We start from the raw sequence: 24336 nt of genomic DNA, 5'->3' as shown, positions 1-24336 counted from the left end.
TTCGCAGGACATTTCTGGTGCTAAAAAAGACTTTCTTCAGGTTTTTTTTCAATGCGAAAACACATAAACCGGATAAACCTTTTAGAGCTATTGTGTCTGAACGTGGCACCTGGCAACGACAGCTTTCTCAGTTTCTGCACAGTAAGCTTAGTCTTCTTAAATTTGAGGACCCATACTTGGTTAAAAACTCTAACGAGTTGCTCGAGTTTGTACAATCTGGCAACAGTTATAACCTTCTGGCTTTCTCTATAGATATAAAAGATCTTTATTATTCTTTGCCACATGACATTTTACTAAAATCTGTGGATTGCATTCCCTTGTTTGGTTGCGTGGCCTTTCAAAATTCTGTGGGTATGGCTGTTGATAGTTAGCGCCGTGTGTGTCTACTTGTCTGTGTCTGTAGTCTTCTGCGCTATATGTTTGCAAGTTATGAACCAACAAGCCCAAATTTCCACGCTACTGACGTCGCACTTGGTGCAGGTCTGCCGCTTGATAATCCGAAAAATAGCTGCTTCGAACCCGTTCTCCAGCCCAGATTAGGCGGGCGGTAATATGCCAGGCGTTTTAAATGCGAATTTTGCACTTGGTGCAGATCTGCCGATTGATATTCCGAAAAATAGCGGCTTCTGACATCTGATTTGCATGAATGGTTGTCCAGCCTAAATAATGCGGTCTGTAATATTCTCCGGTGTTTTAAATGTAAATTTTGCGTTTGGTGCATATCTGCTGCTTGATAACCCGAAAACTAGCCGCTTCTGGCATCTGATTCCATGAATTGTTCGGCAGCCTATTTTAGGCGGGCGGTAATATTTCCTGGAGTTCTAAATGTAAACGTTGCACTTGGTGCAGATCTGCTGCTTGATAACCCGAAAAAAAAAAAGCCGCTTCTGGCATCTGATTGCGCGAACGGTTATCTAGTCGAGATTAGGCGTGCGGTAATATCCCCAGGAGTTTTAAATGTAAACTTGGCTCTTGGTGCAGATCTGCCACTTGATAACCCGAAAAAAAGCCAGCTTCTGACATCGTTTTGCATGAATGGTTCTCCAGTCTAGATTAGGCGGGCGGTGATATTCCGTGGAGTTTTAAACGTAAACTTTGCACTTGATGCAGACCTGCCGCTTGATAACCCGAAAAATAGCCACTTCTGACATCTGATTGCATGGATGGTTTTCCACCCTAGTTAAGGCGGCCAGTGTACTGAGGAAGCGTGCAATTCCTCGAGGACTCTCGCTCTAGCGACCTTGTCCGAAAGGCTCACCCGCAGATCGTAACCTGAGGAGGCCGCCGCTGTCGTCATACCCAACGGTTTCCGTGGAGCGAGATATCACTGAGGCGCTACAGTAGTGCCTTGACGCGCACTGCGGCCACTGTCCTTATGCGTTATTGTAGAGCTCATGCTTTGTCGCAGAGGGCATGCTGGCCAGCGTACATAAGCTTGAGTGCGGGGCGCCGATCAGGCGGGGCCTTTGCGAGCTCAGGGACAGCGCCAAGGCCACCAAGTGGGGGTCGTCACGCTCTGGTATGGTTCCGGCCGGATGGTCTGTGGATTCTTAACCCGAGGAGGGATTACTGCGCATTGACCAATGGCTTTATCCTCTGGGAGGGCCGGAAAGGGGCTTCGATACGTGCCCGGCTGTCTACCATTGTGTTTACCCTGGCATGCACATGTGTGGCAGCTATACGGGCTCGGGCGCAAGTGCATGTGGCGTGTAATGGAACTTCCCGCATGGGGAAGGATGCCCGTGTTTTGTGGTTTCGAAAAGAGCGGCCGCTTTGATCGCGGATAAGTACAGAAGCTCGACGTCTTAATGGGAAAATTGAATGCCTTTAAAGCGCAGTTGTCACCGCTATTATTCCTGCATTTTCTTTTGACCGCAGGTTGGCGCTCGCTCGCCCAGGAGAGAAAAGAGAAGCTACCATCGGGCTTTGTTTTTGTGCACGCACGCGTCTTCATGAGTTTAAGAGAATGGCAGGAAGGGCCACTGTGACGGAGGGGCCATAGTGAGGAAACATCTGCACCGCGAGGGCTCCCTTTGAAAGCCTTCGCGTAGTGAGACAGTGTGTGTACTTCCAAAACCGCATAAAAGAAAGCTATAAACACGACTTTTTGGTTACTTGCGTGGTTCTGCCCTGCATCTGCAGTTGTAGTCTCTACTTGCGTTACTCATAACCGTGTGTGCAAAGGCATCTCGATGGCATTCCGGTGAAATAAGCCCTTGTGTGTTTATTTATATCACAAATATACCACCCACCATGATGGCTCAGGGGCCATGGCACCGCTAGTCTCGAGGATGCGGGTTCGATCCCGTCTGGGGCAGCTATGTTTCTACTGGCGGCGAAAAACGTTTGTGCTCGAGATTTGTTCCCACATACAATATGGTCATGACACCTAAATTTACCCGTAGCCCGTGACTCATAGCTTCGACAGTTAGAAGCAAAGAATTGTTTTTGGTAATGTGTCAGTGCAGTTCTCCGCACCATTCATAGAAGTGATTCCTCTCCTCCAGTGCCACCGAGCATCCGGGAGGAACCTGATCCAGTGGTGGCCCTCAGAGGCCGCCCAGCAAGGCTCAGCTGTGAGGCAACGGGCATCCCCGCACCCACTGTCTTGTGGTTCAAGGCAGACCCGCGTGGCCGGAAGGTGCTTGTGGGTATCGGCTCCTTCCTGGACTTCCCCGACGGCGTCACATCGGAGCATCAGGGCTGCTACGTGTGCGTCGCAGAAAACGAGGCAGGGAGCCAAGAGCGCTCCGTAGTTCTCGACGTCATAGGTTGATGCTCCTCTTTCTTTTACCGATTCCTTCCAAAAACAGCCAGTGTGCGTTGAGGTGGCCCACTTATATTTGCGCATGATAACCTGCGTAAACGAGAATTTAGTAACAGCAGAGCTGTCTAAGCCGGCGGTCCTACCAAAAACCGTCGCGTAGCGATGACGTCACTTCGCGTTTCCTAGGAACCCTGGAGCAGCTGTGCAATGCTTCGCGCTCGCTTCCCTAGTCAAGGCATGGGTTCGCCGAACGTTCTCGGCGCACGTCAGGCCGTGACGTCACTGCGAAACACATGATGTAAAGGCTCGTGTACAGCGGTGTCGTCCAGGATTTCGCCACGTGAGGAGCTCGCAAAAAATATTCGGAAAAAATATTCACTGCACGTGCGCGTTAGCCCCATGACGAGCGCCCGGCGTCGGCCAGCTAGACACCGGCCAGCTTGGCGGCAAACACTCTACCCAGCGTTCATGGCGTGATCTTTGATGTGCTGATCTATTTGCCAGTTCACGTGCGTTCCCCTGATGTGGGAAGCACAGACATCGAGTACGCGAAGCCGGTTGCCGTGGGTTCTAGACGTGCTAACACGGTCCACTTTGGGAGAGATATGAAAGCCTGCGAACAATAGGATACGCGCCTGCCATTCATAGAGAACTTTCAGCGCCTTGTTCGCAAATAAATGTAAGGTGCAACACCAGGGCCTCCGACAAAGGGAGAGGGGCCGCCTGCTCCTGCCTTGCCCACTGGTGCAAGCTGCACCAATATTATTTTTGAACGGGGGCACCATAGTCAACCGAGTATTAGACACTGTCAGTCTGTAGCAAAGAGAAGGGGGGTATGCTGATAAAAAATCCGTTCAACAGTAACATCTATTTTATGCGCAGAGCAGGATTTCAAAGCGTTTTAAAATAAGCAATCAAGGGGCAGCGCGAATCATATAAACGTGGTACTGTGGTATAGACGTCTGTGAAAATAGAAGACGAAATGAGTTTTGACATCTGTTGAACTGCGTATGTGCAACCGACATGACATATAAGTGATAACGTTAACCAAAATTGATCATAATGAATAAAATTACAACAGAGAATAAAGCACAATAAAGTGGTCAGTATCTGGGCTCTCCTTGGTTTTTTAGCTGGCAGTACTTTGTTAATAGTGGTATAAAATGATTATTTCGTGTCAGTTCTGGTGCGCATGCAATTACCTGCAACAGGGTTCAGCAGCCATTTCAGGAGGAGGGCCGAGTTGCATGAAGCCGACACAGCGGGGGCTGGACGTGAAATCGGGGCGGGGGCGCTTTGCAGGCAAAGAAAATTCGGCGCATTGACAATACCGCACAAAGCAGTGTGAAGATGGGAATAGAAGTCCAACTGGAAGCGATCTTTCTTTGTTCCTTTTAGGTCAGTACTGGCATGTCGGCCTTCAGATAGGAAGTGACAGGGGTTGTGACGACGTGTTGGGGGTCGCATAAGACAGCCCCACAGGCTGCAGGTAGCGTGTACTGCAGGTAGCGTGTACTGCAGGCTGCAGGTAGCGTGTACTGCAGCAGCGTGTGTTGCAGGTAGTGTGCACTGCAGGTAACATGTACTGTTATGTCCTGAACAATTTTCGCAGATTTTCTTCAACAGCACAGAAATGTTGAATTTGCCTTGTTTTAATGCTGCAACCTTAATTTTGATTTGAAAGATTGCTAGAACAAACTCCGGCTTTATTTCATTTTGTTACTCGGTTTTATCAAGTTCTCATGAGAAAGAAACGCCCTTGAAATTTGGATGCAGAAGGGAGGCACAAATAACTTGCTTTGCCACCGGCTCTGCTGAGGCCACTCTAGACCAGTGCCGTGTCCAGGGCCCATACGCAGCGTGCCATGAGCACAAGCACGAAGGCTGGTAAAACTAAGCGCACCGGCCGTTACTGCGTATTTCCCTGCAGATGACCGGGTGCGTCCAACAGGTACATAGTTTTTGTATGTAGCTATATAAAGGATAGGCTCACACATAATATACATTTAAGCACGAAGCCCGTACAGCTTTATTCAGTAACGCCAGGTGCACATAGGTGAATCCGAAACACATGGCTGCAAAAGCCTGATAGCCCTCCAAAATGGTAAAAGTATAGCCCCAGTACTGTAGCTGTTGAACCACCGCAAAAAAAGTTCTGAAATACCGAGCAGCGTTTTTGAATACGTGTAACGGTGCTTAGAGTAGACGACATAGTTCCTTACTGCGTAACCCAAGCGGGTTCTTGAAAGAAGGTATGTTGGAGCCAGGGAGCCCTAAGGAAGCTGAAACATCGTTTTGAATGTCTGTCGTAAATTATTCACTTTGGCATTAACAAACACCGTTGGGCACACTGGTGGCGTTGAATGGCAATTTCGAGGAGCAGTTTTAGTGTTTTGCCTGCCGTATAGCTCCAGCCTTCGATCGAGACAACATGCGATGGCGACCGACAGGGTTTTTCACTACAGCGGTTCACTAACTCCCCTCGACAAACTCCTTCCGCAAGTTTTGGATTAAAGCATATTTCAGGATATCTTGCCGGATGCCGGCAAGATATCCTGATCCAGCATACAGCAAGATATCCAGCACATGCGGATGCCAGATGTGCTGGAATGTTTCCCGTGCCGCTGAAAGTGCGCTCCTGCATGACGCGCCGATTTACCATGCCTGGCGCCTGTATGGAACCACGTGTCTCTGACGTCACAGTTGCTACTGAAACCGCTGCGAAATAAACTACGGGCCTTTTTTGTTGCTTGCCTATTACCTGGACTGCCGTCGCCTCCTTTCTTTCGCCGATCACAGACTGATAGTGGCGGGTGCCACTACGATACGGTGTCAGAAGTTATGTGATCCGCCCACTTTTAAGGCCATCAGAAAAAAGAAGAACCATCGAGACGTCGGCACAAAAAGTGACTGCAATGGCAACCGCCACCCCCGCCGGGCCTTCAGCAGCCACCACCGCTGGACTTTGAAACTACCTCGGAGTGGACGACTATCGATATGCGTCGGGCCTGAATGAGCGCTTAGAGGAGGTGCAAGTACGCACTCTGCTCTACACCATGGGGCGGCAAGCAAGGGACATCTTCGCTACCTTCAATCTTGCTGTAGAAGATTCGAAGAAGTTTCAGCTGGTGAAAAAGAAGTTCGACGAGTACTTCATGAAGGAGACCAACGTTGTCTACGAGAGCACTTGCTTTCACAAGCGGCACCAGATTCCAGGCGAGTCTTTTGACCAGTTCATGATAGCTCTACACGTCTTGGCGGAAAAATGTGACTTCGGAGAATTCAAGCAGTGCCTCATTACAGACAGGTTCGTCGTGGGCATGCGGGACGAACAACTTTACGAGTCGCTCCAAATGGATCCGAAGCTGTATTTTGCGGCACCTCTGGCTAAGGCCCGCCTGAAAGAGACAGTTCTGCACCAGCAAGCCGAGCTTCGCAACTTCAACGAGGTTCGCGACAACACTCCGTGCAAGCCATGTGACGACGTCAACGTCGACGCAGTGGCCCGCTGCAGGAAACCGCACCGCAGCGAGGAACCCCGGCCTAGGGCTCCACCTCGTTCCGGGGGACAGTGCATCTTCTGCGGCGGCCACTCGCACCCAAAGACAGAATGCCCAGCCAGGACGCATAAGTGCTTCAACTGCGGCGTAAAGGAACATTTTGGCAAGGTGTGCCTCAAAGGTACTTCTCCAGGCTACCAACGAAAGGTACGAGTGTCGTCCGTAGAAAAGGACACTGGGGAAATTTTTCCAGTCGAGGTCGAAGCGACTGGCGCCAAGGCATGTTACGTTCAGGTATTGGTTAACGCAGTGTCTGTTTTCGCAAAGGTTGACTCAGGGGCAGAGGTGTGAGTAATTCCAGCATCGTTTCCTGGACTTTCCACGAGGTTAGAAAAGGCTGACAAAATCTTGACAGGCGCTAGTGGTGACCGACTAAATGTTCTGGGCAAGTTTCAGGCAGACATATTTTGGAAGGGACAAACTTCTCGCCAAACATGTTATGTCGTCAGTCCTTTGCGCCATGTGCTGCTGGATTTGCCAGCTCTCGAAGCATTAGAGTTATTAAGTTCTTTGACTCTGTCGCTCAGAAAACCTCTGACTACGAGGTTTTGTGCCCTCAGGTTTTTGACAAATTAGGCACTATGCCCAGGGAATATACAATCAGGCTCAAACCGGACGCAGTCCCATTTGCAATAAGCGCACCTCGCAGGATTCCTATACCGCTTCAGGAACAGGTGAAACGGGAGCTTGATAAAATGGAACAAATGGGCGTAATTCGGCCAGTCGAAGAGCCAACTGAATGGTGTGCCGGCATTGTTCCCGTTCAAAAGCCCTCGCGAGACGTAAGGGTCTGTGTCTACCCTACGCAGTTGAACAAGTTCATCTTAAGAGAAAGGTATACGTTGCCTACTGAGACCAAGCACTAAGCTCGCTTGCCGGCGCAAAATGATTTTCCAAACTAGACGCAAATTCCGGCTTCCACAAGGTCAGACTTAGCAAGGCGTCAGAACTACTGACCAAGTTCATTACGCCGTTCTGGCGGTACTGTTTCACTCGGTTGCCGTTTGGAATTACTTAAGCCCCAGAGTATTTTCAGAGGAGAATGTCGGAAATCCTGGCAGGCCTTCCTGGCGGCGTTAACCTGATGAACGATATCCTCATATTTGGCGACAGCAAAGAGCAACATGACTCTAGGCTACCGAAAGTCTTAACTAGGTTGACCCAGTCTAACGTAACGCTAAATAAGGCAAAGTGTGTATTTGGGGCACGAAGCAGGAGCTTTTTGGGGCATTTTCTAAGTGAGGCAGGCGTACAGCCGGATCCGGCCAAACTCAGAGCCATTAAAAAGCTGAAGCCACCCGCGGATATTTCACAGTTGCGCAGTGTTCTGGGCATGGCCAATCACCTAGGCCGTTTTTTGCCGAACTTAGAGCAAACCACTGCCCCGCTACGGGCGCTGTTCCAGAAAGAGACTGATTGGGTTTGGGGTCAGCTCAGAACACGGCTTTCGATAGCTTGAAAGCTCTTATCTGCTCGGCAAAGTGTAAGGCCATGTACGATCCGCGACGTCTCACGATTCTTTCGGCGGACGCCTCCTCGTTTGGTCTAGGTGCCGTCCTTTTTCAAATACAACGTACTGGTGAGCGCCACCCGATAGCGTTCGCTTCAAGGTCATTGACCAAAACCGAGCAGCGCTATGCGCAAGTCGAAAAGGAGGCACTAGCGTTAACATGGGCTGCCGAAAGCTTCGACGAATACATACGAGGTATCGATGTGACGTTCGAAACAGACCACAAACCTCTCGTTTCGTTGCTCGGTAAAATGCCTATCGATGTGTCGACGCCAAGGGTGCAGCGCTTCAGAATGCGGCTGATGCGATATCAGTTCCAAATTGTGTACGTTCCCGGCAAAAGCTTGATAACGGCGGACGCTCTTTCACGAGCGCTGATGGAAGCAGATAAACTCGCCGGTGAACTGACAGTCTCGGAAGTGTCGTCGTTAGATCTTGTGTTCAAGGGCTTCAAACGGGCGACAATTTTGTTAGCAGAGTACGTGATGCTCAAAAGACTAACGTTGTTTGTCAACACTTGCTGAGGTGGTGTCGCCAAGGCTGGCCAGAAAAACCAAAACTTGCTTGCTACCTAGTTGCGTACTGGCAGGAACGGGCGCTACTTTCCGAATGCAATGGCATGTTGCTAAATGGGTCTAGATTGGTAGTACCTCAGAGCCTAAGAAAAGAAGTACTAACAAAGCTACATGATGGGCATCAGGGCATCTCAAAGACAAGAGCATCGGCGAAAGAATTAGTCTGGTGGCCAGGCCTCGGCGAACAACTCGCACGGCAAGTAAAAGAATGTGTTACTTGTGCGCGCTTCCTCACCCAGAGCTGTGAGCCTCTGATCTCAACCTTAACGCCAAGTTTCGCGTGGGAACGAGTTGGCGTCGACTTGTGTTTCATTAACAACTGTCATTCATTAACAACTGTCGGGGTCGACTACCTGTCACGGTATCTGGAAGTAGCCCTCCTTCACTCAACAAAAACTGGTGCGGTAATAGAAAGGCTAAAAAGAATTTTTGCACGTCATGGCATTCCGGAGATCGTGGTGATGGATAACACACCACAGTTTTCTTGTACAGAGTTTGAGAAGTTTGTCCACAATTATGGCTTTGGTCGCGTCACTGCAAGCTCTAGGTACCCTCAGGCTATTGGGGAAGTAGAACGCATGGTACAAACGAATGAGCGCCTGATACTCAAATCCAAGTACACATACCTGGCTCTGCTTGCCTACAGGGCAACCCCAGGTATCCTCGGCTCTAGCCCAGCGGAAATCCTCATGGGCAGGCGTCTTCGGACAAGAGTTTCAATGGCACCGCAACTGCGTGATACAGTGCAGCCCTCGCTGCTTGCTCTTGCGGCCAGAGATAGAGCCAACAAGAAGTTGCAAGCACAGCACTACAACAAACGCCACAGAGCCAGGGAATTTGATAAACTAACACCACGTGATTGTGTGTGGGTGACATTAAAACCAGAGGAACGGTGCTAGCGACAGCCGCTACTCCACGTTTTTACATAATACGAACGGAGGAAGGGGTTACGCTGCGACGTAACAGACGAATGCTCAACCGCTTGCCACAACAGGGGAAGCGTGAAGGCTGCTACGCGTTTCCAACTGAAAACGAGTCAGCCGAATTGGTTTCGACTAAAAGGAAGCGACCCACCGCATCAACTTCAGCATGCGAGTCCATCCAGATTCAGAGGCTGGGATTTCAACGTCCGTACCTTCCGTTTTAGAGACTGTGACCAGGTCTGGTAGAGTAGTTAAGCGACCAGCTTGCTACGGTATTGATGAATGAGGTTTCGTACGTGGTTCCTCACCACTGAGCGTTCTTGATTTTGGTCATGTGTGTATGTTCTAAATGCCACGCGCAAAAAAAATGCTCATCTATTGTGAAAAAGGGAGGACGTGCTGGAATGTTTCCCGTGCCGCTGAAAGTGCGCTCCTGCATGACGTGCCGATCTACCATGCCTGGCGCCTGTATGGAACCACGTGTCTCTGACGTCACAGTTGCTACTTAAACCGGTGCGAAATAAACGTCGGGACTTCTTCTTGCTTGCCTATCACCTGGACTGCCGTCGCCTCCTTTCTTTCGCCGATCACGGACAGATAGCTGCGGGCGCCGCTACCACAGTCTGTATCGTCCATCCGCGTAGAAAGACATCCCCCGCGCGCCTTTCGGCGCGCTCCATTTCAGCCTTGTGCAGACCTACCTTATTGGCTCTTTTAGTTTTGTCGCATTGCAAACATTGTCACTTTCGTCTGTGGCGGTGACACTTCATACGCTTTGTTGTATAAATACCGTAACAGGCTTCAGGGCATCCCAAACACTCTAAGAGCGACTGAGTTATTAGAGAGTTTTAGCTGACCGTTTTCGACGGTCCGCTCCCGTATCGGCGGCACGGTCAGCGCAACCGGAGCCAATGCCGTTCGCGGCCAAGCGCGCCACGCATGCGCAATGGCGCTCCCGCTTGCTATCGGAGCGGAGCGGACCGTGAAAAACGGTCAGCTAAAACTCTCCAGTGTCTCGCGTTGCAGAAAAAAAAACCGCGCGGCACTAGAGTTTCATTATCCGCTGCTGTGTGATTGCAGCAAAATAGAATAGTGTATATATTGCATTGTGCGGACACAAATAACAATGTTATTCCCCGCTGCCGCACTTATACTATTTGTCTTTATTCAGCCTCTTTCCTTTTATGAAGCTATCAGCATGTCTGAGGACCTCATGATCTAATCGAGCCATCGAAATAACTTGTGCAAAAAATTAATTGGATACCGCCGTTTCGCTTGTAGCTGTTGCCTTACGTGCTTGTGGAGGTGCATGCTGACACACCACACATACTGTGAAGTTTGCAGAGGTAGTCAAAACTGATATGACAGCTATGAACGCACCAATTTGCAGTACCACCTACCTTGAACAATGCCGGCCCGGCGGAGCTGAAAGTGATGACGGTGGCGGGTCACAACAGCTCGTTGCTCTGCCTGGCGGAAGGCAGTCCGCTGCCTCAAGTCACGTGGCTGAGAAACGGCCGCCCTGTGCTGCTGGGCAACGACAGCGAAGGCCTAGCTGCCTCTTCTCTCGATGTTCGCTCGAATGAGAGGGTCTTCACGTCCTCTTCCTCCGGCGACAACAGCATCGCGAGCACCCTGAACATCGTGCACGTGGAAGCCGCTGACGGCGGTGGCTACGTCTGTCTGGCTGCCAACAAAGGAGGCATCGCGCACGTAGAGTACCACGTCGACGTTATTGGTCAGTGCATAATATCTCTGAAATTTTCAATGGAGTACGAATCATTGAGAAATTCTGGATGCGTTTTCTTGGAAGAGATTGACAGAAAAACTGGATGTGATGAGGGTGTGAAAATGCTTCTCCTCAAAATGCTTATTGTGGCGGTATAAGAGAGATTCGTGAGAAACGTAAGCTGCAGCGAGATGCCATTGTGGGTTTTATTGTAGCACAACGCAGTTCTTACCGGCAGCAGATATGGGCGTACCCGCAGCTTGGAGGCGCTCAAATGTCATTATGCAGTCATATTTTTTGCAATCGAGGCTGTCTTGCTCCCATGTGTAGCGCACCCCAACAGCGTCGCATACGAAAACCTCGGATTTAGCGGTGGGGCAACTTACCCCTACCGCGTGTGTCTTTCATTCTCATACTTGGGCTACGTCAAGGTAAAACTTTTGGTATCTGTCTGTCCCCGCAGTCACTGAAAACTGTTACTGGGGGTCTGCTCGCTGTCATGTAATTAAACTTCGTTGGCCATTGCTTAGCCACCAGTGTTGATCACTAGGTCACCTACCTAATGGGTCACGTGGCCTGCGGGTAGATCACGTGACCCGGGGATGGATTGTTCGATGTAGACAGGGAAGGGTGAGGAGTAATGGGAGGACTGACAGTGGGATATAAAGAGAGGTGAAAAGGAAGTGTGAAGGACAGCATTCGGAGGGCATCAGTAGGAGTGCAATCGGGTGGTAATAGTGGGGAAGAGACGAAATGAAACGAATGGGGATGTAGGGCGCTATGTCGGGCGAGAGAAAGCAGCCTCAGGCAGGACGACCGTTTGCCACAAGGCAAAGCAGCTTCTGTTTTGTGAGCACACAGCGAGACCCCGTGTCCTTGTGCGCTCTCGCGCGGCCGCACACGCTGTCACGCCATGTCGCTCGGGCTGCGACGCGAGGTGCGGCGCTAGATGCCATGGGGCCGTTCGAGCTGCTGCTACAGGGCTGCCCCCAAGGGAGGAGCGGGAGTGATGAGCGAAAACGTCATTCTGGCTTCTAGTGGACACGTCGAGGTGGTGGCGTTAAAGGGGGTACAGCAGGTTCCAACGAAGTGACTTAGGGCGGGTCGAAGTACGCGGGTTTCAGGCGTTAAATTGCGACGGTGTCTTAGGAGCCGTTGATGTCCATTACGAATGTCGACTTGTGGCGGTGTACGACAGGGTACGAACCAAGGTAATGGCCGCAGTGGTCCTCGGACGGGTCCGTAACGCACGAAAAGATGCGTGGCACTTTTGAAATCTGGGTGCTTGTAAGCCGTCTGGTACTTTTTAGGGCGAGTGAGTTGAGGTAGTTGCCAAAAAACCTCCCGTAGTTTATCGACGTAGTCGCTGGCAGTGGCGAAGTGTGAAGACTCGTCGAACAAGTCCACTGGCAAACGCAGAGATGTACCATAGACGAGCTCAGCAGACGTGCATGAGAGGTCCACTTTGTATCACCGGATTTCAAGGAGTGTCAGAGATAGTGATTGGGCAAACTCAGTTGGGCAGCCGTGCACAGTGATTGAAGACTTCAGGTGTCGATGGAAACGCTCGAACAGCCCATTCTACTGCGGGTGGCACGCAGCTGTTCCCGGACGAGTCCTTCCGAGACAATGCAGTAGTTCGGTGAACAAGGACGACTCGAACTGCCGGCTGCAATCGGTGACGACACTGGAAGTGCATCCGTAGTGCGACACTCACGTAAAGACAAAGGCGGAAGCTACTGTGGAGGCCGTAATGTCGGGAAGGAGGCAGGCTTCAGGCCAACGATTTAAGCAGTCAACACAGGTCAATGTGTACCGGTAACCTTGGCAAGGAGGCAGGGAGCCATTGAGGTCAATGTGAACGACAGAGAAACGTTCAACCGGCATGAGGAATTGTCCAGCATGACGAACGGAATGCCCTTGAACTTTTAAACCCTGGCACGGCGTGCAGAATCGTACCCAGTCTCGAATGTCAGCATTCCTGCATGGCCAAACGTTGCGGGATGCTATAAGTTTATGAGATGCCCGAATACCGGGCTGGGCCATGTTGTGGATGGCGTCAAACAAGCGGCGACGAAGTGAAGCATGCAGGAAAGGTCGGGGAACACCTGTAGATGTGTCGCAGACGAGAGATGCATCACGAACCGGTAGTCTTCAAGATTGTGAGCTGTAGGTGAGCTGTAGATGAGCTGTAGACGGGCAAGCTCTGTCGTTCGCTACGTCGCAGCTATTTCGTGGACGTCAAAGCGGGTCGGTAGGTCCTTCCTGCGTACTTGGTGAAATGGCAAATACATCGTGCATGCGACTCAGTGTGTCTGCGGGGGAGTTGGCCGCACCACTGACATGCTGGATGTCGGACGTGAACTCAGACAGGTATGCTAGTTGACGGACCTCTAGTGGAGTGGACAGGATGTCAGGATGGTTTAAGGCGAACTTGAGCAGCTCCTGATCGGTGAAGGTCGTGAACTTGCGTCCTTTAAGGCGGTGTTTGAAGTGACGAACAGCGAGGTACATGCGTAGCAGTTTGCAGCCGCAAAGGCAATATCGTGTCTGAGGCGGAGTCATGCGCTCGGAAAAAAGGCTAGCGGTTGCCATGCACCTTTAACTCGCTGCTGAAGGACAGCTCAGGCGGCTGAACTTGACGCGTCGCTCATGAGTGCCAACGAAAAACTCGGATTCGGATGAGCCAGCAGTGCAGCGTCGGTGAGAGCGCCTTTGATGGCTCCAAAGGCGAGTTCAGCTGCAGCGTTCCAATCAAGAGAAGTGGATGAACGTTTGGTAGAAAGCAGCCTGTGGAGAGGTTCGAGCAGCGTGGCACAGTTCCTAATGAAGCGGCGAAAGAAATTTACCAGTCCTAGGAACTGGTGGAGCTTTGTCGTCGACACTGGCTTGGAAAAGTCGATGGCCTGGACCTTGGCCGGAAGTGAACGGATGACAGTGGCGTCCAAACGATGACCAAGGAAATCCAGAGCAGCGGCACCAAACTCGCCCTTCGAGACATTGATGCGATGCCATGAGCACAAATGCGCCAGAAAAGAAGGCCAAGATGCTTCAGATGCTCTTCTAGGGATGTGCTGCCCATCAAAATGTCGTCAACGTAGGCGTAGACGAACGGTAACCCTGTGTCACGACATCAATGAAGCGCTGCAGTGTTTGTGCAGCGTACTGAAGTCCAAACGGAATGCGTAGAAATTCTAACAGGCCGATTGGTGTTGTGATGGCAGTTTTGTGGATGTCTTCTCTGCCACGGAGATCTGGTGGTCAACTCGCAATCAGTCTATTTTGGAGATCATGGTGGCCCCGTGCAGAGTGGCGGTGAAGTCTTCGAGGTTGGGAATGGTCTTGGTGTTCAAACACCGGTAATCTCCATAAGGGCGCCATTCACCAGTTTCCTTTGACACCATGTGCAGTGGGGATGCGTGGTTGCTGTATGATGGAAGATTGATCGCCAGTTCCATCATAAGCTTGAACTCCGCACGGGCGACTTTGAATTGGTCGGGCGTGAGTAGCCGTGGTCGAAAGAAAACGGGAGGGCCATTGGGGATAATTTGATGACGAATGGTGTGACGAGCAGGCTGAGTCCAGTCTGGTGGCCCTGACACGGTTGCAAAGTCACGTAGCAAGGTGGCGAACGATTCATCGGCAACTGTAGCACAGCATAGTGCTACATTAATAGCTGCCTCTGCTGACACACCTTGTACTGAAAAGAGTGTGGTTGCATCAGGTAGCCGCTGCCACTTTAGGTCGACGACAAGGCCATGTTTTGCGAGGAACGTCGGCACCGGGGATGGCGGTGCGAACGTCGCCAACGAGAAAAACCCACCCGAAAACTCGGACGTTCCTTGTAGACGGGTATGCGCGTGCCGGCTACTGCTTGTTTACTGCGCGATGGCACGAGAAGAACCATCCGAGCGTACAGCGGGCAAAACGCTAACCTGGGCACCGGCATCCACGAGAAACCTCTTTCCGGTGGTCCACTGGGTGACGTGAAGGAGGCGACATTCCTCAGTTGGGCCGAGATCGCTTTTTCCCGTTGGCGGCCGGCCGGACTGCTTCTCGTCCAGGCGCAGGGCAGACGGCCGTTGCGGGTGTCGGCGCCAAAGCGCCAGTGGTAGTAGCAAATGCCGTGGCTAGGCGAGTCGCTGCGTGGGCGCTCTGAGCGTCGGCGCTGCGACGACGTTAACTGGAACGTGGAGCCCAGTTATCATTGCAGCCACAAGGACCTTCTTCAGACGATCACACAGCTTGTACAGTCTAACTGATTAAGGCGGACTTCTGGGCAAGTTGGTATTCTATTGCAAGACTGTTTGAAGCGCAAAACATAAACGAGGGACGACGAGAGGGCAAAGGGACAAACGCTACTTCCAACTAAGATTTACTAGGAAAATAAGGCATATTTATACACAGAAATCGTCCGCACACCGGTACATTCTTGAGGTAACGCCACACACACCCAAGACAGGCATGATAAAATCCGAATACGATAAAACAACGATAAAACAAAATAACAAAAACCGAAAAAAACGATAAAAAAATATTTGTTCGACAGCAGCTTGTGCGACACGCGCATTCAGATTCGCATGTCCAGATACGAAAGTTTCTTTTGTGATAGAGTCAGAGATGGCTTGTTCACGCATGCACCCCTTCGAGGCGGGCCATTTTAGGAGCTTCGATAAGTTCTCTTCTTAACTGGTTGTTATGTCTTCCTATTGTTATAGTCTGATGGAAGGAAGGGTTACATTCTTTACATTTTTTTACAATCTCGGCAGTACGCACTAAGGTGCCCCGTGTTTCCATGCTCTACATTTCATTTGTGGTCCCGCAGTCGATCATATAAACACCGGGATGTCTGGCCCACGTATTTGGGACCACAGGAGAGGGGAATTACATACGCAACATTTTCGGTATACGCAACGAACTTTTTCTCGTGTTCGACCTTGCAGGTCTTTTTCCGCTTGTGTCCTTGGGAAGTTTCTTTACAAATCTTTGAAAGCTTTTCAGAAGCGGAAAAAAATCACGCCCATCCACCCCGTGAATGTGGTTGGAAAGCAAAGCTGTAAACGGCACCCATAACGATTTCCCATGCGACGTCACTTAAATTCACTCACATCGCTCTACAAATGGTAAAACCAGAGAAAAGTGAATTGCACTTAACCACACCATTTATTACTTCAAAGAGATATTCTTGGTCAGGTTAAATCAATGCATGATGCATGAACGATGTTTGGTTGAGTTGTATTGGTGTAGAACAAGAGTGGAAACTTTTTTTATAAAATTAAAGGTCCAACCCGGTGTTAGACGATCTGACTTCTCCGTCTCTGCGCCGCGGACAGAGCCGACGAGATTTGTGGCAGAGAAGGAGCAGAAGGAGGAAGGAATACTTCTGTTCAGATTTCTAAACGGCCCAGAGTGCAGCCCTGAGGAGTGATTCCTTCTTCTGTGGGGCCCATATGCAGACCGCGCGGCCTGTGTTCTGTCCACCCGCTGAAGCTGGGTAGGTTGAGAGGGCCTGGACAGCAGCCTCCCCCAGGGCTCTTGTTGGGTAGTTGACGGAAAGAGAGGAGCATGCTTAGAATGTTCCTACTTCTGAGCAAAATTAACATTCAGCGTCATAGTGATTCGGACGCATTAAGTGAAGACACGTAGGCTTTGGGAAGGAGCCCGGATTGTATGAACCGTAGAGTAGTTTGTTGTTCTCTGGAAACGTCAGGGCAAGGCGAAGGTACGGTCTGTCTCAGAAGGCGATAATGCTGGGTTATCTCCCTGAACGTCACAAGCGGGTGACTGTCCTCGTGCAGCTCCATAGCACGGGAGGTAAAAGCGCAGGCTTTTTGTGTGGGCGTATTTGTTGCCCTCCATTAAACCGTGAGGGCAGGGTCCAGACGAGCTGAATGGAACTGTTTGGGGAGTGTTTTTTTAGCACGGGCAGTGCAGGTGAGGACACCCAACCCGACTGGTAATTCCAATAGGCTTGCTGGGAATCGGTGACTACCCTCCGAACCCCTGGTTGAGTGAGACCCAGGGTGATGGCTGCCTCTTCTGCTGCCGTCATTTCTTGGGTCCTAAGCGAGGTAGATGCAAGGAGGTTGCTACTGGAGGTAGCCATGATGATGGCGCATTGCTGCCCTCGATGTTTGAAGGCGTCTGTGTAGATAACTGCATGATCCCCACCGAACGTGGTGTTTAGCACTTGAGCAAGTGCTTTTCGGTGACTCTCGTCATGTGAGGGGTTCATATTTCTAAGCAAAAAGAGCATCTTAAGTTTTAGTCGCCAAAAGTCTGGGAGTACGTCAAGCGGAGTGACTTTCTGGGCTGCTCAACCAATCTGGTGAAGCATGCGGTTACCTGCCGTTGTTCTGAGTCGGACCTTCTGGTTAGAAAGATGGCCTTCTATCAGCTCTTCCAAAGTGTTGTGGAGCCCCGTGCTAAGCAGCCTCTGTGTGGAACCACTCATGAGAAGACCAATGGCCTGCTTGACCGCCTTTCTAGTCATTATATAAAGCATCTCTATGTCTTCCTTATTGAGAAGATAGGGGATTGACGTAAGTCACTCTCGAGAAGAGAAAGCTTCAATTAATCGAAAGGTACCGGACTAATTTAGGCCTCGCTTCTGGGTGGCAACCCGCCTGATCATGTGTATGGTTTGATTAATGCTGTTTTTGAGTCGCTGCAAGGAGACGTCACTCTTGGTGTTAGCCTCAACATGTAGGCCAAGGATGTTGACGCGGGTGCTTGGAGTGATGGCTAGGCCATCAAGGATTATTTGAATGTATTCCTTGATTTGGCGTGAGGGCGGACGACAAGGAGCTGTGATTTTTTACGTGAACACTGGAGGCCACAGGCTTTAACACATTGGCGTACTAGAAGTGAGATGCTATGCACTGGTGTGAGCTTGCTTTAATTTTTGTTACTCTTAGCATATGAGCAAAGTACGCACAGGGCCGCTAGATGGGCGTGAGTGGTCGCGTGACGCTTTCACGTGGCATTCAGCGAGAACGCAGGGGGTAAACCCGTAGATGTGGTTGGTGAGTACACCACCCGTCTTCCCCGTCTTCGCGTGGGCTCGTAGCTAAATCAGTAAGACAACGGGCTCTCGCTTTGTTAGTCTTAAATTCGTTTATTTCTTTGCTCGAGTTTTCTGGTGACACCAATGGTCACGAAAGAACCCTTGGGGGGTAGAGGTAAAAAGCTTTGCTTTAAAAACTACGTCCACATGGCAGCGGGCACCGATCTGCTTGAGCGTATGGGAAAGGTGGTGTATGTATGGGACAGCTGCGGTTTTCCCCTTGGCCTGGTCCCTCACGTCAACCTTGGACGGTTCGTTTCTGTGGGAACGTTTGACGTCTCCCAGGAGCTTATTTGCACAGAGGTAACAAGCGCCAGTGGGTATCCCGCCTTGCCTAGATGATTCACTTGCGCCAACAGACTGTGCTCGCACTTGTGAAACAAGGATTTGTTTAGCGCATTTTTCAGGCAAAGGTTAGTGGTGCCACGTTTTCCGAGTTTTGTGTGACCCGAAGAGTGGGCAAGCAGCGGCTTCATTGATCGTGGCTCGTATTCCCAGCACACATGTTTGTAAGAAAACCGAAGCCGGAGATCCAAAAACCTAATGCTCGTTCGTTCATTAATCTCGTGTGTGATTACAAGCGGCTTTAAGGAATCCGTGAACACTTGTAGCGTTGTTGACACTGCTGTGTTAAGATCGCCGTTCGCGTTAATGAGAACAAGAAAGTCGTCCACGTAACGAAAGACGCGAGTGACCTTTGACCATTCTAGCAGCGATGCGACATTTCAGTTCTTCGCCGCCAAATATAGGTCGCTGATAATGGGGGCAATGCATGACCCAATGCACACACCTTGCTTTTGAAGGAAGATGTTACCGTCCCATTCTGCATAGGTCGACTTAAGGTAAAATGAAAGCAGCTCCAAGAAACGTTCTATGGTACCACCGGGATTGCTTTGAAACGCCACTGCTCCCAAAGTGTCCATGCTGTCTTCAACGCATTTCAAGAGTTCGTCATAGGGGAGCGAGTAATATAAATTCTTGACATCAATGGTGAGGCCGGTTACAGAGCGTCCACTCTGTTCTTTCAGATAGTAAATCACCTCTTGAGAGCTCGTTATTAAAAATGGATCATTTATATCTAACTGGCCCAGTTCCTGTTGCAGGAATACGGCAACAGTTTTTTGCCATGTACCTCGCTCCGAAACGATAACCCGAAGGGTTCGCTCGGGTTTATGTGTTTTAGCTGAAAAGAACATTCTCAACCCACATTCATCAGCTTTATCGAGCCTCTTTTCCAAGTTTTCTAAACTTTGCCGCGCGCACGGCTTCTTAGCGCTGGCCTTCACCTTCAAGGTGTACATCTGAATTTGGTTAAACGTCGAGGCAATCGCCACCCCAGCTTTCTGTCGATATGCGTCGACTGAGAGAACCATAAACCCTCCCTCTTTGTCCGCCGTCAACACACATAGGTTATTGTCTTTATTGTCTTTAAAGAAATCACTCACACGTCTGACAGGAACGGTGGGGCGGGGCTGCTTCAAGCGCGATATGGCGTCCACACCGGACGACACACACTGGTTTTCTTCTTCAGCAGGGGCCAACCTGGACACTTGTCTGACAAGTGTTAGACACTCCACCGCTGTCATCCTGTGTTCCAGGGTGAACTTTGGGCCAAGGCCCAAGGTGTGTTGCACTTCACCGGGGAGTTGCACATTGTCCTCCATGTGAACGGGGTTGCTGTCAGCGTGCGTTTTCTTTGGCCGGGAAGCACGAAGCTGGGCGAAGGTGGCCCTCCATAGGTGGTGCGTCGCATTGTTGTACTCGTCGCAAAGTTTCCGCCATGTCTTCTGCTTTTCGTAGCTCGAGCAGCTCTCGTGGTGCACTTCGTGTGCAGGCTGTCCTTGGAGAACCTCGCTTGCCAATGCCACTCGCAACTGAGGAACTTGCAGACTCGTCTGATGCAGCCACCTGAGGGCGTGAACCCTCTGAACAACCAGAGGATTTCAGGGGGAGCCAGATTCACACGCGCACAGTACGCGAACGTGCGTTCTCGGCATGTGGCGAAGGCGATTAGAGTAACGAGAACTGAAGAAGATAAAGTTATACACAGAAAAGGGCCCGTTATACTAGAAATGTAACTGATTAGGGCGGACTTCTGGGCAAGTTTGTATTCCATTGCAAGACCGCTCGAAGCCCAAAACACAAACGAGGAACGACGACAGGGCACAGGGACACGCGCTACTTCCAACTAAGATTTACTAGGAAAATAAGGCATATTTATACACAGAAATCGTCCGCACACCGGTACATTCTTGAGGTCACGCCACGCACACCCAAGACACGCATGATAAAATCGGAATACGATAAAACAACGATAAAACAAAATGACAAAAACCGAAAAAATAGTAAGAAAATATTTGTTCGACACCAGCTTGTGCGACACGCACATTCAGATTCGTATGTCCAGATACGAAAGTTCATTTTGTGATAGAGTCAGAGATGGCTTGCTCACGCATGCATCCCCTCCGAGGCGGGCCATTTCAGAAGCTTCAATAAGTTCCCTTGTTAACTGGTTGTGATGTCTTGCTATTGTCAAATCTGATTGAAGGCAGGTTTACCTTCTTTACATTTTTTACAATCTCGGCAGTGCGCACTAAGGTGCCCCGTGTTTCCACGCTCTACATTCCATTTGTGCTCCCGCAGCCGATCATTTAAACACCGGGATGTCACTTGTAATCACCCACAGAACAGAGTGGACGCTGTGTAACCGGCCTCAGCATTGATGTCAAGGATTTATATTACTCTCTCTCCCACGACGAAATCTTGAAATGCGTTGAAGACAGCATTGACGCCTTCGGAGCAGTGGCGTTTCAAAACAATGCAGGTGTGACCATAGAAGGTTTCTTGGAGCTGCTATCGTTTTACCTTGAGTCGACCTATGCAGAATGGGACGGTAACATCTTCCTTCAAAAGCAAGGTGTGTGCATTGGGTCATGCATTGCCCCCATTATCAGCGACCTACATTTGGAGGCGAAGAACTGAATTGTCGCATCGCTGCTAGAATGGTCAAAGGTCACCCGCGTATTTCGTTGCGTGGACGACTTTGCTGGGAGTACGAGCCACGATCAATGAAGCCGCTGCTTCCCCACTCTTCGGGCCACTCAAAACTTGTAAAACGTGACATCGCTAACCTTTGCCTCAAAAATGAGCTTAACAAATCCTGCTTTTACGAGTGCTAGCACAGTCTGTTGACGCAAGCGAATCGTCTAGGCAAGGCGGAATACCCACTGGTGCTTGTTATCTCTGTGGCAAATAAGCTCCTGGGAGACGTCAAACGTTCACTCAGAAACGAACCGTCCGAGGTTGACGTGAGGGACCAGGCCAAGGGGAAAACCGCAGTCGTCCCGTACGTACACCACCTTTCCCATAGGCTCAAGCAGATTGGTGCCCGCAGCAATGTGAAGGTAGTTTTTTCCGCTCCTGAAAATCTTTTAACGATTTGTAAAGAAACTTCCCCAGGACAGAAGCGGAAAAGGACCTGCAAAGTCAAACACAAGAACAAGTTCGTTGCGTATACCGAAAATTTTGTGCATGTAATTGCCCTCTCCTGTGGTCGCAAATACGTGGGCCAGACGTCCCGGTGTTTAAAAGATCGACTGCGGTAGCACCAATGCAATGTAGAGCGTCGAAACACGGGGCACCTTAGTGCGTACAGGCGAGATTGTAAAAAGGAAAAGAATGTAAACCTGCCTTAAATCAGACTATAACAATAGCAAGACATCGCAACCAAATAACAAGGGAACTTATCGAAGCTTCTGAAATGGCCCGCCTCGGAGGGGATGCATGCGTGATCAAGCCATCTCTGACTCTATCACAAAAGAAACTTTCGTATCTGGACATACGAATCCGAATGCGCGTGTCGCACAAGCTGCTGCCGAACAAATATTTTTTTATCGTTTTAAAGCAAAACTTTTGTACAGCAAAGCTTTTCACCTCTACCCTCCAAGGGTTCTTTCGCGACCGCTGGTGTCACCAGAAAACTCCAGCGAACAAATAAAAGAATTTGCTGGCACCGCCGGGAATCGAACCTGGAACTAATAGAATAACAAAGCGAGAGCCCGTTGTCTTACCGATTGAGCTACGAACGATTTTTTTTCTTTACTGCATGGAAAACTGCCCTTAATAGAGCCTACAAAAGTTATGAGTCATCCAAGAAGATGCAAATCACTGCAGCTAAAATAAGCCGTCCGTTAAAACTCTGGCAAGCAGACGCACGCGTCCAACAGATGCAGCCATTCTGGTGGGTCACTTTGCGCCGCATAAATGCTCCGCACCAAGCAGTTTGCTCCCGAAAAATGGACTTCGTTGGGCGAGGGGATTCCGCGTGCCTGTCCGTCATGCGGCACTTCCACAAGCTATACAATCCGATCACAACAAATATATCATAGGGCACTCCAGTAACATCTCTAAAAGGCAAGAACCGAATTGTGTAAGGGGTAATGTCCATGTCCTTTTTAAGAGTTCGTTGCTACACATCCCAGAAAAACACCTCTTCCCGGCACAAAACGAAACAATGATCAATGGTTTCAGGTTGATTGCATAAACGGCAATTGTCAGACCAAGGAATAGACATTCCTTTCTCGCGCAACCATGTTTTCACTGGGAGGGTTGATGTATGCAGCTTAAAGAAAAACGTTTTTGCATTTGGAGGAAGACACATACGTGTGACCCGCTTCAAAACACTGTCCTCATGGTGGCCAATGTAAGGCTGGCGATAAACCGGCACTGGGAACAGACTCTCTAATAAAGTGTTCGTCAAAGCCTTCCTGGAAAGGATAAACAGATATTGCAGGGAAAACATCGCAGTAAGGAATTTGAAGGTGTCGACCACCTCCTTTAAAAACCCCCATGGCGGCTTCGTACTGACTTCACCAGTGGAGACAAGCAAAAACGGTAAATGAAAACTTATGCGCTGTTGAATAACGTTGAGCAGAAGTAGATGATGCGTCACCTTATAGAAGAAAAACCGAGATACAAGCTGGTGTACAAACAAATGTATCAGCCCAGCACCCCCAGACACTAATGGAAGAAACAAATTGTCCCTACGCATAGGTTCCTATTGGGACCCCCACACAAATGTTGCAAAAACTCTATGTAGAGCTTGTTCTTTAGAACGCGCACAGTGGAGTATTTGCAGCACATAAACAAGCTTTGCGACAAGGAAGACATTACAAACGTGCGCACCCGCAAACACAGGAAGTTCTCGCCCCATCCATGCCTGAGAGGCTCGCTTGACTATTTAGTTCCCTCATTGATTTACTGCCAAAGCTGACAGACGATGAGTGCGCTCTGGTTTCTGGGCCTATTACACTCAAAGAAGTTAAGGCTGCCATCTCTGACCTCAAGACAAACAAGACCCCGGGGCCCGATGGTTTGAGCGAAGAGTTTTACCAAAAGTTCTCTGCTATCCTTGCTCCCGTTCTGTTAGACATATTCACAGCAGCATACGACCATGATATTTTGCCGCCAACCTTTTATTTAGGACACACCGTTTTAATTCCGAAAACGCAAGATGAACACAAGCTGGAATCGGTTGACGGCTATCGGCCAATTTCTCTCTGCAATGTAGATTATACAATTTTCGCAAAAATTTTATCTAGGCGCCTTCAACTTGTCATCACTAGTTTAGTAGGACCTCACCAAACTTGCGGTATTAGAGGTAGGAGCATTCAAACAAACATACATGTTGCCCGTTAAATATTGGAGTGCGTGTCTGATTCGGCAGAGCAGGTGGCCCTTATCCAAATTGACCTTAGAAAGGCATTTGATCTCGTTGCTCATGATTTTCTATTCGCACTATTGGCAGCGGTAAATTTAGGGGATGTGTTGTTAAAAGGCATTCAGCTTTGTTACAAACAGTGCACCACACAACTGGTCGTCAACCGCGTTCTGTCTAAGCCAGTTTCGATTAAGTCGTCTGTTAGACAGGGCTGCCCCCTTTCACCCTTGTTGTTTGCCTTATACCTGGAACCTCTGTGCCTTAGTATTCAGCAGAGTGAAAGAGTACGGGGCTTTTCATCGCTATCCTGTGAGGTTAAGGTCCTTGCTTACGCGGATGACATTGCCTATTATTGTGCTGATAAAAAAAAAGCGTTCAAGAAGTCCTTAATCTCACCAGGCAGTTTTGTGGCGCGTCTGGAGCAGCTGTGAATATGGAAAAAACAAAGGGATTTTGGTTTCGTGAATGGGGTGCGAAACCGTCCTTA

General features: G+C 49.8%; 2 protein-coding genes across 2 annotated transcripts in view; both read left to right on the top strand.

The window, feature by feature from the left end:
• The window catches only part of LOC144177904 (hemicentin-1-like), a 299755-nt gene that overhangs the window by 164388 nt on the left and 111031 nt on the right, over positions 1-24336 (top strand). Inside the window, exons 7-8 of the mRNA XM_077705496.1 lie at positions 2508-2771; positions 10726-11073. Coding sequence (XP_077561622.1) covers positions 2508-2771; positions 10726-11073 — 612 coding nt within the window. The remainder of the gene's footprint in view (positions 1-2507; positions 2772-10725; positions 11074-24336) is intronic.
• On the top strand, positions 4716-9204 carry LOC144177925 (uncharacterized). Its single transcript, XM_077705509.1, has one exon. The coding sequence runs from the start codon at positions 5824-5826 to the stop codon at positions 6616-6618; it is 795 nt and encodes a 264-aa protein (XP_077561635.1). The 5' UTR covers positions 4716-5823; the 3' UTR covers positions 6619-9204.

The sequence above is a fragment of the Haemaphysalis longicornis genome, unplaced genomic scaffold (assembly GCF_048455015.1).
Source record: "Haemaphysalis longicornis isolate Haplotype H1 unplaced genomic scaffold, Haemaphysalis longicornis Haplotype H1 scaffold_1, whole genome shotgun sequence".
In the NCBI taxonomy this organism is placed as follows: domain Eukaryota; kingdom Metazoa; phylum Arthropoda; class Arachnida; order Ixodida; family Ixodidae; genus Haemaphysalis; species Haemaphysalis longicornis.
This window is presented reverse-complemented; position numbering and strand designations above follow the sequence as displayed.